The sequence below is a fragment of the Sinocyclocheilus rhinocerous genome, unplaced genomic scaffold (genome assembly GCF_001515625.1).
Source record: "Sinocyclocheilus rhinocerous isolate Xijiao unplaced genomic scaffold, SAMN03320098_v1.1 scaffold11, whole genome shotgun sequence".
Lineage (NCBI taxonomy): Eukaryota > Metazoa > Chordata > Actinopteri > Cypriniformes > Cyprinidae > Sinocyclocheilus > Sinocyclocheilus rhinocerous.
The window spans coordinates 1,228,148-1,241,562 of record NW_015625587.1 but is presented as its reverse complement, the minus strand read 5'-3'; the positions used below and the strand labels follow the sequence as shown (position 1 = coordinate 1,241,562).

The window sequence follows — 13,415 nt, the reverse complement described above, 5'->3', positions numbered from 1 at the left end:
GTATAAGATTCTTGCTTTATAAGGCATTTATATAAGAACTAATAAGTGCACACAAATGGGGAAAGTAGCTATTGGAGCACAATTCAACCACTTTGCACTAAGCATGAAACTAGTTCGTTGTTTTAAACCAAGAAAGGTTAGGCAGTGGAAGCTGTGGTGCACCAATGATTCTCAGAGCTGTCCCTATCTTAGCAACAGCCTTTAACGGGAGTAAAAGTCATTGTTTCTAGTAGCACATCTCAGATTAACATCAGGTAATGTGATAGTTAACCCTCTCAAAATTAAATGAAAGTAATTTTATTCACCTTTATGCTGTTCCAAACCTTTATGACTTTCTTCTACAAAACACAAAAGATGCTATTTTGAAGAACATTTTTGTCCATTCATTGAGGTCCATAAACCTACTGGACCCAAATGATTTTCATTAGAGAAGGGGAAAAAAAACAACCTAACACAAAGAAACATTTCAAAGCATCTTTTCTGTTCCAAAGAACAAAGAAATGCATAAAGGTTTGGAACAATAGGAGAGTGAATTTTCATTTCTGAATGAACCATCCTTTTTATGATAATGGTAGACTGAACTAACAAAGAAACCGCTTTAACCATGGAAGATCGCAGTGAGAAAAAGATCTGAACCATTTCAAGAAGTAAACTTACATAATTCTAACTTTTCTGCTTGCTTTTGACAGATATACATTTTTTTTTTTTTTAGAATTTACACACCCCTTTTCAATTCCACAAATAAGATGAGAGACTGATGAAAAATTAGGTCAGAGTTAAAACTTGGCCATCTTTATTACGAGTCACACATAGGTTTGAGCCCTTTTGGACTGTTGGGGTGGGGTGGGGGCAAATAAATAAAAGCAACTTGATTTAAGGCAATTCTAAAGCTTAGACCAGTTGTATCAAGACAGGCATTAACCACTATTGTAAGCAAGCAGCGGTTTGGGTTTGCTGAAACTTTACCGTCTAACAAAACTTCAGACTTACAGTTTGGGTCGGATGAACAAAGTTCTGGGTCTAAATGATCAAAAACAACAATTCAGCAATACCATTCTGGGAGTTTCCCATAAACCACAGGTTCTTAAATGTCATTGCTTTTTTGTTCTATGTTAATACATCTGATAAGCAATAAATAAATACATTTTTAAATGTAAAACTGCATTGAAGACAAATAAGGTTTGAGTGTCTATACATTGCACCAATTCACAGTTCTGAAGTGTTGTTACATTCATCCATGGAACACTGCTCGGTGTTCCAGACAGAAACAGAACTGTAGTCCTGACAGGAGCTTGACCACCCGTTTCTGTGGGGAAAGAGGCATCTGATCACCTCTTGTCTTGTTGATGGCGATCACAAAAAATAGATTGAAAGAGCAACTTTTGCTGCCCATCCCGCCACAAGCATCCATATGTTCCAGTCTCAGCAGCTAACGGTGCTCGGCTGCTGTTTGCTCACAAAGTCCGAGATAAAGTCAAACTCATTCTGTCCCAGAAAGAGTTCAGGGAGTTCCTGCACCCTGTCCAGTCCTAGCTCCATGACCAGCGAAGTCAAAACCTCTTCGTCGATCAAATCGGCATCCATGCCATTGAGACTGAGAGCCGGGCCGGCCATATGCTGCATGTTGCTCAACTGGGCCTGACCCATGCGGAACTGCACCCCGTTCCCCATGTGGTTGCCGTTCATGTGTCCCAGCGGGTGTCCATGGTACTGCGTATTGAGTTTCTGAAGGTGCATGCTGGCCATGAGCTGTTGGGTAGTGAGACCTCCGCTCATGTACTGTTGTTGTTGTTGTTGTTGTTGCGGCAGAGGCTGTTGCTGCTGTGCTTGGTGCATGTGGTGGTGCTGTTGGTGCTGCTGAACGTGATGTTGTTGCGGCTGGCCCTGGTTGTTGAACATCATGTTAGTTGACTGCATTTGGTGGTGACCCATCTGTCCATTCATAGGCCCCACCATGTTGGCCCTCTGGTGCATGGTGGCCTCCATGTTTCCCTGAGGCCCCGCTCCATAGTGCATCATCTGTCCACTGGGCATTGCTCTCAGGCCAGGCTGGGGCACATGCTGCTGGGGGCCCGCCTGCAGGCCTCCATTCATGCCCATCCGGTAGCCATGCAGACCCCCGTTACCCTGTCCGTGGTTCATGGGCATCATCATGTGCTCTGCCATAGAATCTCCCTTCAATGAAACAGATGATAGTAGAATTAGACTATTGACAACAGAAGCGAGTTTTTTTGCTCTCAGCAAAACTTATACACGTAAATACGTGCCACAAATTTTATAAATGCACAAAGAAATCGAACACTTTTTCTTCAACATTCAGCGAAGATTAAACTAATTTCCACTCTCATTGGACAGATAGGTGAGATGGGGAGGTTTTTTGCACCTTCCAGCCCACCTGACTGCCCACTCAACACACTACAACCTCTTAAGTCCTAATGATGCGCATCCAAACAGCACTTTTGAAATTGAGTGGAGTATTATTCTCAATTCTAAACCTTTCACACAGCCTTGTTTAATTTCCATCTAAATAAATGCAAAGTATTTTTTAAACACTGGATCTAAACAATGAGGATAACTGAAAATACATCTTAATTAAAACCTTAAATTTGTGTAAGAAAAAATATTAAATGCCATTTTTTTTATTATAACCTTGTACTTTAAACACAAAAAATTTAAAGAATGCACAACATCAATCCAAAGAAAGTCACCGTGCAGTGAAGCAAACAATGGATCTGCCACCCTGAACCCTAAAACACTGGCGCTGTCTCAAAACCTAGTGAGCTGCCTACCTAGACAGCATTTTGGGCATCAAAGGCGCGTGCAAGGTCGTAAAATTCCGCACGCGTTTATGACGCCTAAAATTCTGTCTAGATAGCCAGCACACTGTGTTTTAAAACACAGTCCGTGAGTTTCTCAAGCGTTTTGAATCTCTTACCTCGTGTCCTGTGCTCAGTGACTCCAGACCGCGGCAGGACAAATGAGCTTTATCTGTTCAAAAGCCTCTGAAGAATTACACTGTATATTCCACAAGGTGAAGCTTCATACTTCAGCGGACCGACGCACAAAAGAGCGCTGCTCACTATCTTCAAACGAGTGTTTGTGTGCATATATGTGTATTTTCTGGGTCAACTCCACTAGCTTATATACATGAGAAAAGCGGAGAGGTGGAGCTATCGTTCACTCTCTATCCTTTGTTGCTATTGGCCCTGCTGCTTAATATCAGTGTGCATGGAAACCCCTAGCGGTTTCTGTCAAACACTGGCCAATTTTTGTCAACAGTTTGGGGTTGTTTTTCTGTTTCTGATTTAAAGTGAACAAGAAATCCCTTCCGAAGAAGCTGATCTGTTTGATGTTAAGGAAAACCTGATAGATAGATAGATAGATAGATAGATAGATAGACCTATTGTGTTTATGTTTATATATGTATGTAAATTGATGATGCTGAATCCAGATTAGATAGATAGACAGACAGACAGATAGACAGACAGACAGACAGACAGACAGACAGACGATAGATAGATAGGCCTAGACAGACGGATAGATAGATAGATATAGATAGATAGATAGATATATATATAGTAAAAAATGAAGTTGTAAATAAAACAAAGATTATTGGAGTACCTTTTACAAGTAGCCTACAATATCAGTGTTTCTACTTCAGTTTTTAATGTTTAATTCAATGTGTTACTTGTTGTTTCTTTGTAGTTAATTGTGAAATTTACTAGCAATTTCTGAGTGAAAATTGTTTCTTTCCCCCATTTTTTTTCAGTATTGATAGATATGCATCTAAACCTAGATAACAAACATATCCACTCTGGTTGAAGACAAAACATTTTTAGATTAATAATTCTAATGTTAATCTGTCTAGTTAAATATATGTCCTTATGTGTTGTTCTCCAGAGCTGTTTTTGTTTTGGTCGGTGTAAGTGCTTATACATTAGTGTGAGAGCGTGTGATCTGGCGGCTCTGTGGCAGTCCATGTGACCCAGTGCTCGCTATGCTGCGCCGTGTCTTTGCTGGGTGAGAGAGAGGGGAGGGGAAAGGAATGCTGGTGCTATTCTGGGCCACGGCTGGAGTGGTGGTGGTGCAAGCCTGGGCTGCATGTGGAAGTTGCAGAGCACAAGGTAAATAGTTGGGCAGCTTCCTATCAGTTTGGTTCTCATGATCTTGATGAAGATGGTGTACCATACCAAATTGGACCCTGATCAATTGCTCTAAACAAAACACTGGACTTGTCTGTTTGAGAGAACAGGGAATCAACATTCTCTGTTTTGTCACAATAGCTCTCTGTTTACTCAGAGGTCAACACTGGTCAGAGGAGAACCTCACACCTCTAAACTGCATTATCTCTTGACAAATTAACATCTCAATTCCACTGTCTTTGTTTTGTGTTATTACCAAGACCTTGGGTGTAATTTATATGATAATCTGTTCGCACCTTCAATAGCTTGCTGCACTTCTAAAGTGTTAAAAACAAATTTTGTGGTGTTGGGAAATATGTGACAGAAGTCACATCACATTATTAGGTCGAAGATAAGTTATAAAGATAAGTAAACTGACAGTCCACACTAGACCAACTAAAAAGTTCAGCTTATACAAAACTGAGCAACAAGATCATCTTCAGCAAGACCAGCTAGTTCTTCATTGTTCCTTCCATGTCGTTTATCTGGATACCAAAGGTCATCTGGAAGCATAGTTAAAACTGTGTATATATGTTGGGTTTTCTCATGATTATAATACTAGTCACGTTATCATGGATCATCTGGCATTACCATATTCAAACTCCTTGAAGAAAAAATTGAGCTTCTGCTACATGAAGCATAAAACTTGCATACTTTTTTGAACAGTTACTAAATAGGTACAAAGAAACCATTCAATTATTCAGTTATTTGCTCTCTACATTATTTCTTTCATTTTGCTTGATTTGATGTTGCATATTTCAATTACTTATTTTGTTAAGAAATTTTATTCCGTTTTTATATATTAGTTGACATGTACCATGTCCATACACTTTCTTTTCTTTTCTTTCTTTCTTTTTAGGTTAAAATTTTAAAGAACATATTTTTTTTGTATTTTAAATCAAGCCTAAAAATTTTAGGTTAACATTTTTAAGAACATATTAAGGAAAATGGGTATTTTATGGGCTGATCACCATGTCTTTTAAGTGTTTTTTTTTTTTTTTTGTACCATTTTCACATATGCATTTCCTTCACTAGTTCTTTTTAAATGGTTCAGCAGTGCGACAAATGAATTTTAAAAGACAAATACTACAAATATTTCATTAAATAATAGTCTTTTAAGTAATGAGGCCATGAAATCAGCATGCATCATAATTGTCACACCACACGACACGTTAGCTTTCCTGAACTCTTTAATGTAAATTATCCACCAATTATAATATTCACTATAGAGGGAAATGTAAAACGTCTTTATTTTTGTTGTTAATTTTATATAATGTATTCTGAGTTGGACCCCTATCAGAGTAGTGGCCACTTTGCTAATGGGGATCCAAATAAATAATAGAATACAAAGACTTTCACCAAGCCGTTTGTACTTACAGAGTGTAAGATCCACAAGATCTCAGTTTTTAATAATCATTTATCTAGAGTCAGGTGTTGTGATTCCCTAATAGAATAAAGCAGCTGTGGTTAAATCAATATTTCAGTGAGAATAATCACACCACATATTCACAATTACCTGTGCATTAGACCTCATCCACTCCTCGAGGCAGATGACGGCCCATTGAGAACTCAGCTGTGGGAGCTGCTTATTTACCTACAATACCACAGCTTTACAAAGGTGTGCATGTAGACATGGAGGATTAATGTCTATATTCACACTAACAATTCAAACGTGATTAAACCTAAACAGCTAGACGTGCTCGTGGATATCAGCGCCACAGCCCTGAGCACTTGTCCTAAAGTTAGTGGTTTAGTGTCCAGCTTAGACACCTAGTTTGCGGGCTTGTTTGTACAGTGTGTGTCTGGTTGGCCGCGGGCTCATCCTCCCCCACACCTGATTAGCAAAGAGGTAAGAAGCTGGAGGAGGGGCCAGCCAACTGCCACCAAGAGCTGCCTGCTAGAGGACTCAAGAGAGGCTAAATACAGTTGATAACATATGTAGATTGTATGTGTTAAACTGACAGCTTTTTCAGGCTAGTTTCACACCCATTTACACATTCACCAAAGAATTGCTGTTTGTTGTGGAGATGCTGCTGTAGGCTTCTTATTGACATTTTTAATGTCTTAATTCACATTCTTGGTCTTATTCTAATATGAGTCATTAGTGCACACTTTACCAAATACATAGCAAAGTTTGTCATCGTAACTTTTTATCAATTATTAAGAACTTGCTCTTCATATGAAATGATTTTGCTGAAAACACTGAGGCCTTTCGGCCTACTGGACAAAAAATATTGATAGACAATAGCTAAATAGTGATGTAGCTTGTTCTGGCTCCACTGTGATATGCGACACTCACTTTTCAACATCCAATAAAAAACAAATAGCTTGTTTAATTTGAAAATACACTATCATTCTATAGTTTGAGGTCAGTAAGATTTTTTTTTTTTTTAAAAAGAAACAAATATTTTATTCAAGCATGCATTAAATTGATCAAATGTGACAGTAAAGACATTCATAATGTTACAAAATGCTGCTCTTTTAAACTTTAAATTAATCAAAGAATCCTGAAAAAGTGCATCACGCTTTCTAGAAAAATATTAAGGCAGCACAACTGTTTTCAACATTGATAATAAAAAATTTTTTTTCTTGAGCAGCAAATCAGCAAATTAAAATAATTTCTGAAGGCTCATGTGACACTGAAGACCAGAGTAATGGCTGATAAAATTCAGCTTTGCCATCATAGGAATAACTTACTTTTTAAAATATATAAATATGTACAGTTATTTTTAATTGCAATAATATTTCATAATATTACAAAATTTTCTATTTTTAATCAAATAAATGCAGCTTTCAGTGAGTATTCTTTCAAAAACATTTTTCCAACCTCAACCTTTTCAACAGTAGTGTACATCACATTATGGAAGTAAAAAGAGCAGCAAACAGCTATTTTGATCAATTTCCTAGTAAATCATAGATGTTACAGCATGCTACAGTGTTTTTGTCATTCAGACACCCTGCTTTGCTATGAGGAGATCAGTCTCTGTCCCAGCTACCCCAACCCAGTTACAGAAACACTTCACTATCTACCTTGTTTATTTAGCTCCAAAGTGACCCCTCGCTCTCTCTCTGTCAAGAGTTGAGCAGCTGGATATTTCTGCAAAGCTGTTGTTTTCACCCTTGTTTTTTTCCAATAGATTTCTTAGCAAGGGCTAGGAACTCATTTTCATCAGTATTCTGGCATGAATTGTCTACAAATTAGAAGTAATTTTTGTCACAAGGGTCACATCAGGTCAGGCTTTGGGTGCTGGCTGCCTTACAAGTGTACTCCCTGTAAATGCATGACGCAATTATGAGTTGCAACAGTTTAAATATGATTTAGTTGTGCAATTTGTTGTTGACTTCTATGGAATGTTAAAAACAGTGTAAATCAGTCTGAATGTTATATATACGTGATGACGTGATTTAATTTTATATGGGTCTTGCACAAGACGCGTCATACAACATGACAACTGTAATATAACAAAACCAGCACTTTATCTTGTGACTGGTCCAGTAACTTGCAGCGCCACAATTATAGGCCATAGTTCAGACTTCCCAAGACTGCATGTATGGCAGCAGGAGAGGGACCTTCTACGGTTTCACCAAAACAGAAACACACCTGCTGGGATTTAGAGAATCTTCTCTCCACCCCCACTCATCCAACCCTTCCCCCAAGACTACATATTCATAATGCTTTGTCTTATTCTGCAGATCAACTTCTCCTGAAGCACCAAGACTTAACACTTAACAAAATAAAGAGCGTTACCACCCACTCAAGACACGGGCCATTGAAGGTGTTCATATCAGTGCTCTAGAACCAACATAGGCGTTACCTTATAAAGCTTAACGGTTGGCCCATAATCACCAAGCTGCCTGTTGGAGCATTCACAAATAATTAAGGAAAAGATGTTCTCAGAAGATCAGGATGGCAGCACCATCTGCTATTTTGTTGACTGCTTAAACAGTGATGTTGGTTAGCCTACTTGACATTTGGCTACATGCAGACTTTGGTGCATCCGTGAACTACAGTTCTGGTGGTTTCAGCACCTGCAGACCCAGTTTTGTTCACGCAAAACAATCTGTTTCAGTTGTGATCTGTGCACCATTTTTGCATGATCTTGCCTTCTCACGGAGCAGCTGTGGGACCTGTAAGAATCCACGTCCTGTGTAGAGCTTGTGTTGTTGTTCTAAAAGTGTGTGACTCAGTGTTTATTACTCTCACTGTTTGTACAGTGGAGAAGGTTTTGACAGAAGGCATTGTGGGTGCCCACAGCCTTAAATGTAAAAAAAAAACAAAAACAGATGGTCCCTGAAACTAAACAATGTATTTTTTTCTTTGTGGTGCCTAATCTAATGTTTGCTGTATTAACAAAAATTAAACAGACAATTACATTAAAGAGAATATGAATGAATTACAAAAAAAAAATAATAATAATAATAATAGAAAATGTGGAAAAAAAGTTTTTGGTGCCTAATCTTCTTCAAATATATGTGTACGACATAAATATGTTTTGGCCTTTAAAATGAGTTAATAAAATCAATAGCAATTCAAAATATTGTCAAGGATGTCAAGACCCCTAAGGTGTGACAAGACAGAATCTGGGAGGATACAGATATTTAATGCATTTAAAACTAGCTTCTTTTCATGCTTGGCTAATTTTATGTTAGACAATCATTCTCAAAATGGAAATTAGAATAAAATAAAAATGTGTGCCTATAATCCTTTAAAAAGTCACAAGACAGCAAGAATGCACCATATTCACAAAAACTGTTTAACGGTGAACAAGTATTAATTCTTAATGTTCTCCAGAGACCATATAAGCAGTGGTTGATATATGTAATTGAGTTTTTTCATTCTAAGATCAACTGAGCTGCGAGAACACATGCACCAAAACTGCATTGTAACCCAATTTTTCCCTGATTACTGTCACACTGAAATGACCCAATTCTATGTTAGCTGTCAAAACCACCTTGTAAACTGTAACTATAGTGCAGTGCTCTCAGTTTTATTTTCCTGTCATCATCGAACAGTGAAACTAAAGTTTGATTCTATCTGCACTCCTCTCCTCCCCCCACACCTTATTTTGTGTTGTGGTGGTGAAGTGGCTGTGGGGGTTTGTTATTGTTCAGACTTCTCATACGAGAAATGTCTATAAATACATGCAGAGCTTCCTCTTGGTGAACAGAACGCCCCATCGCTGGGAAGTGGAGGCTGCTGGACATGGTGAGTCAGGGCCATGGGAGAGGACAGTGGGTGGATACACAGCCACTGAGGAAGAGTCTTTGGCTTTTGCACGAGAGGGTCTTGTTTCAAGGCATGAGAGCAGCGTTCGACTTCTCTAAACCCCATTTAGGAGGGCCACATCCTGTTGAAAGCCCTGCAGATAAAGACACCAAAATATTATATTAATTAGCAAGAATTGTATTGGAATTACCCTATACTGCACATGATCTATAGTAGGGCTGTCACAATATTTGATATTTCACACCACGGTTATTGTGGGCAAAAGAATTCACGATATCGATATATCGCGATATCTATAGAAACCTTGAGGAACCAGCCAAATTAATTTTTACTTTGTTTATTTAGTTTTTCTTTTTACCCACTGAACATAAGGATACTGATAAACACAGGGCACATACATTTTCACTTCTTCTTCAGGTCGCAGCTGACCTGAGACTCTGGCTTTCTCTGTCTTCTTTGAAGCTCCCTATGAAATAACAAGAGAGAAAATACAGTCAAGTTCAACAGTATGATGAATAAATATTAACATCAAAACTGATAATTTAACCTATTAACCTGCATACCCGTATTTTAATCTCTTTAATCTATAGTTGCACCGGCGCCAATGAAGTCATGCAGTTTACGCGCTTCTAATTCAGTATTAATGTGCGTCTAGAACGGCCGCAGTTGAGGCATTAAGTGCATAGCACTGTGACCGACTTAACATTTTACAGAGTTTAATGTAGCAATGTGGTCGCTCAGTTTTTCTAGATGTTTTAATCGTGTAATAGATTTGAACAATCAAGTGCTACGCACATGTATTGGCCATGACTTGATTGCAAATACAAATACAAAAATTAGACGAGTAAAGAAAACGCGGTACTTATTAAAAGAATCACCCCTTTATTTAAATATATGAACACAGGAAACCACTGTTATCAGGTTAATGTATCATTTGCCATTCCATGACTAGTAAAATAATGGCAACTTACTGTTAGCGGGGCCGTGCGCTTTGTCTTCTTCTTGTTTGACAGGTGTCAGCGTTAAGGCGCAATACTGCCACCTGGGAGCTCAACCAGGTACTGGCGCTGGAGTATTTGCATGTCCTGTTATCAGAAGTGCCCTGTTCATTGTGGTTATCGCCAATGGTTATCGCCAATCGCTATATCGTCACACCCTAAATTAACATGATGTCGATATTTCATGATTTGAATATCACGGTTATCGTCAATACTGGTATATCGCGACACCCCTAGTCTATAGTCTATCTGTTCAGAAATACACCTCAGAGAACTCTTAAATGGTATTGAGATTCCCTTTCCACTGTTAGTAAATCACTGTTTACTCCACTGTTGTCCATGCCTAGGTACTGAAAGTCTTGATTATTAATGGGTTATGGAGACAGGGCTATCCATCAGTTCTCGTTCCTTGGACACAGGGCAGAAGTCAGAACGGGAGATCAATGACACGCCACTGTGTTGTCACTATAGGTTTGTTTTTATTACAAAATATCCAAAAGCTCTGCAGCAAGCCATAAATGCTCTCCAATTAGAGTAATATTAAACATCCTGTATTAGTATTAGTATTGTAATACAATTTATTGTATGCAAAAACATCAATATTGACTCAAGGAATGTTGGGGGGAGGGTGGAGAAATGAAATGAAATAAGAGTATTAAATAAGTATTAAATATTGTTTGAGAATGGATTTGAAGTGTCATATTACCAATTCCAAACTGAAACTAGGATGGAAATGTGTGATAAAAGAGAACCACAATTACAAGAAATCGAAAGTAAATGAGTGGCTTTTTGTGTTAGGAGGAACTAGGCAGAGATTCCTTGATGTGGAAACTCCCAAAGCATTCAGCAGCGTTACAATCTCTCTGTGAGTGTCATGTTTATTCAAAAGATGACACAAGAAATTGTCTTATCAGCGAGTGCTGGATGTGATCTTTAAATGTTTGTAAATCTCCAATCGTTTGTGTCATTCAGGGATTATTAGACACATTTTCCACAGGAATTTCATTACTGGGGTTTTGAGCTGTAAAAGAGGGTATTTGCGTATGGAATGTATTGGAGCACAATGGTGACATTTTACTTCAGCCATTGTTTGTTGACATTTGAAAACGACCATATCTACCCACAGTGTTATCGCAAGTTTGAAAACATTGAAACCACCATACAGGGAAACCTAATACCATAAAAATCAACTTTATTTGAAACATGTTATTAACGATTGAATAGATGTTATTTCTCTGTGCCGGTGATTTCAATCTCACATTATTCATTGATTGACATTCGATATTTTAGATATGACACAAGATATTTTAATGCGTTTTCACTTTCGCTTTTCACAGTAGTAAATCATTTTAATTCACAACCTTTCCTCCAATCTCCGATCTGAAGGCACTTGGCATACAGCCACGACACAAGATGGCTAGCAACCTGAAAAAAACTGAGAGAGTGAGAGGGACCTGTATGGATAACAGATAAGTATTTTTCGTGAGAATCCTCTGGAGACGAGACGAGGTGGGAGAGAGCGAGAGGAGAGCTGAGCGTGCAGCGACGCTAAGAATGCTGCATGAATCTTTTATTATCCCCTAGCCCAGTTAATGAGGTGGTGCTTCTTTAATAATTAGCGGGGAGACTGAGGCGTATTTCCATAGCAGAGCCTAAGGATGCAGAGGGCATCAGGGACGATATGAAGAATGTGGGACGCATCAGAGAAGAGCTGGAAACCACACGCTGAGCTGCGAGAGAAAGATACACACGTGTTTTCAGATGTGTCTGTGTGTGTGTGTGCAGAAGTTTGCTTGTATGTGTACTTGGGAAATGAGTGCTTTAGTTTGGAAAACTGGAGGATTTGAGGGGGTGTTTGCATTTGGTCTAGCTATCCGATTGGGATAAGACCCAGTGTAAATGCAAACCTATATGCCTCAGGAGGTGGTTTGAGAGACAACCATATACATTTACACTTGTGACTCAGTCATCTGGTCAGGCCACATATGTAAACTTTACTCCTCCCAAATAGAAATATGTCAACATAAGGCTGTTTAAGAGCCTCACAATCCACATTACAGTGAGTAATCATGAATGAGACACACAAAACTAAAACATTAACAAAACGAAAACATTAATTGAAGCTAAGAGAGCGTTCAACAGAACATTTCATACCCGGCATTAGCAGCATCCAGGAAGTGAGCACCATTATAATTGCATATAGTGCTGGAAAAGTAGAACAAATTTATGTCAAATCATATTTATGCAAGTATAAATAGAACACACATAACTAACTGGACAGCAAGTTGATCAATCAAGACACAAAATTACCAAAGAGGCCTTATGAAGCGTTCACCAGTTGCAATAATATTCTTTTCAAGGCTGAAACATATTTTTGTGGAAAAGAATAAAATAAAATTAAAATATAAAAACTTTTAGGGTCAAATGGCTCAAAAGGTGCATTAGTGCTCTTTTCAAGGCTGAAACTGCATATTTAGGATTTGTGGAAAACAAAATTAGTATTAAGTAATTAAGTAGTAAGTAATTAAAATAAATTAAATTAAAATAAAATGAAATGAAATTTAAATTAAATAAATAAATTGTAAATAATATAAAAAAAGTAAAATTAAAATTGTAAATAATATTTAAAATAAAATTTAAATTAAATGTAAAACAAAAACATCAAAAAATAACATGTAAAATAAAATAAAATTATTGTACATTTTAGACTTAAATGGCACCTGGCACCTTATTACTTGCACTAATTCATGCACAAGTTGTAAAATATGTAAGATCTCTGTACTGTTTTACTAAAACACACAACATACAAAAGAAACAAGCCAACAGCCACATTCTTGACACCCAACCCCATTACCCTCCCCCACTAATATACACCCCTCCCCCACCAGAGCACACCAGCCTGCTTCACACACAGAGACTCTCAGGGGCGGGCCGGCTGTGAGGCTTGCCCTCGATGTGAGTGTGTGTGTGTGTGTGTGTGTGTGTGCACAAGGTGGAGAGGGGGGATGT

At 38.1% G+C, this 13,415-nt stretch overlaps 1 protein-coding gene and 1 long non-coding RNA gene across 2 annotated transcripts; both read right to left on the bottom strand.

The window, feature by feature from the left end:
* Window positions 1-760: 760 nt before the first annotated feature.
* LOC107755532 (cbp/p300-interacting transactivator 3-like) lies at window positions 761-3,167 on the bottom strand. The gene is made up of 2 exons (XM_016572373.1): window positions 2,936-3,167; window positions 761-2,175 (listed from the first exon to the last, which is right to left on the bottom strand). The coding sequence occupies exon 2, from the start codon at window positions 2,164-2,166 to the stop codon at window positions 1,423-1,425; it is 744 nt and encodes a 247-aa protein (XP_016427859.1). The 5' UTR covers window positions 2,167-2,175; window positions 2,936-3,167; the 3' UTR covers window positions 761-1,422.
* A 5,926-nt stretch (window positions 3,168-9,093) lies between these two features.
* Window positions 9,094-10,423, bottom strand: LOC107756136 (uncharacterized). Its single transcript, XR_001641787.1, has 3 exons — window positions 10,380-10,423; window positions 9,807-9,874; window positions 9,094-9,541 (listed from the first exon to the last, which is right to left on the bottom strand). It is a non-coding gene; the product is annotated as an uncharacterized LOC107756136 (long non-coding RNA).
* Window positions 10,424-13,415: the final 2,992 nt, after the last annotated feature.

What these genes read in the sequence shown, in the direction of transcription:
- LOC107755532 (XM_016572373.1), bottom strand. Translation starts at nt 2,166, where the DNA reads ATGGCAGAGCACATGATGATGCCCATGAACCACGGACAGGGTAACGGG.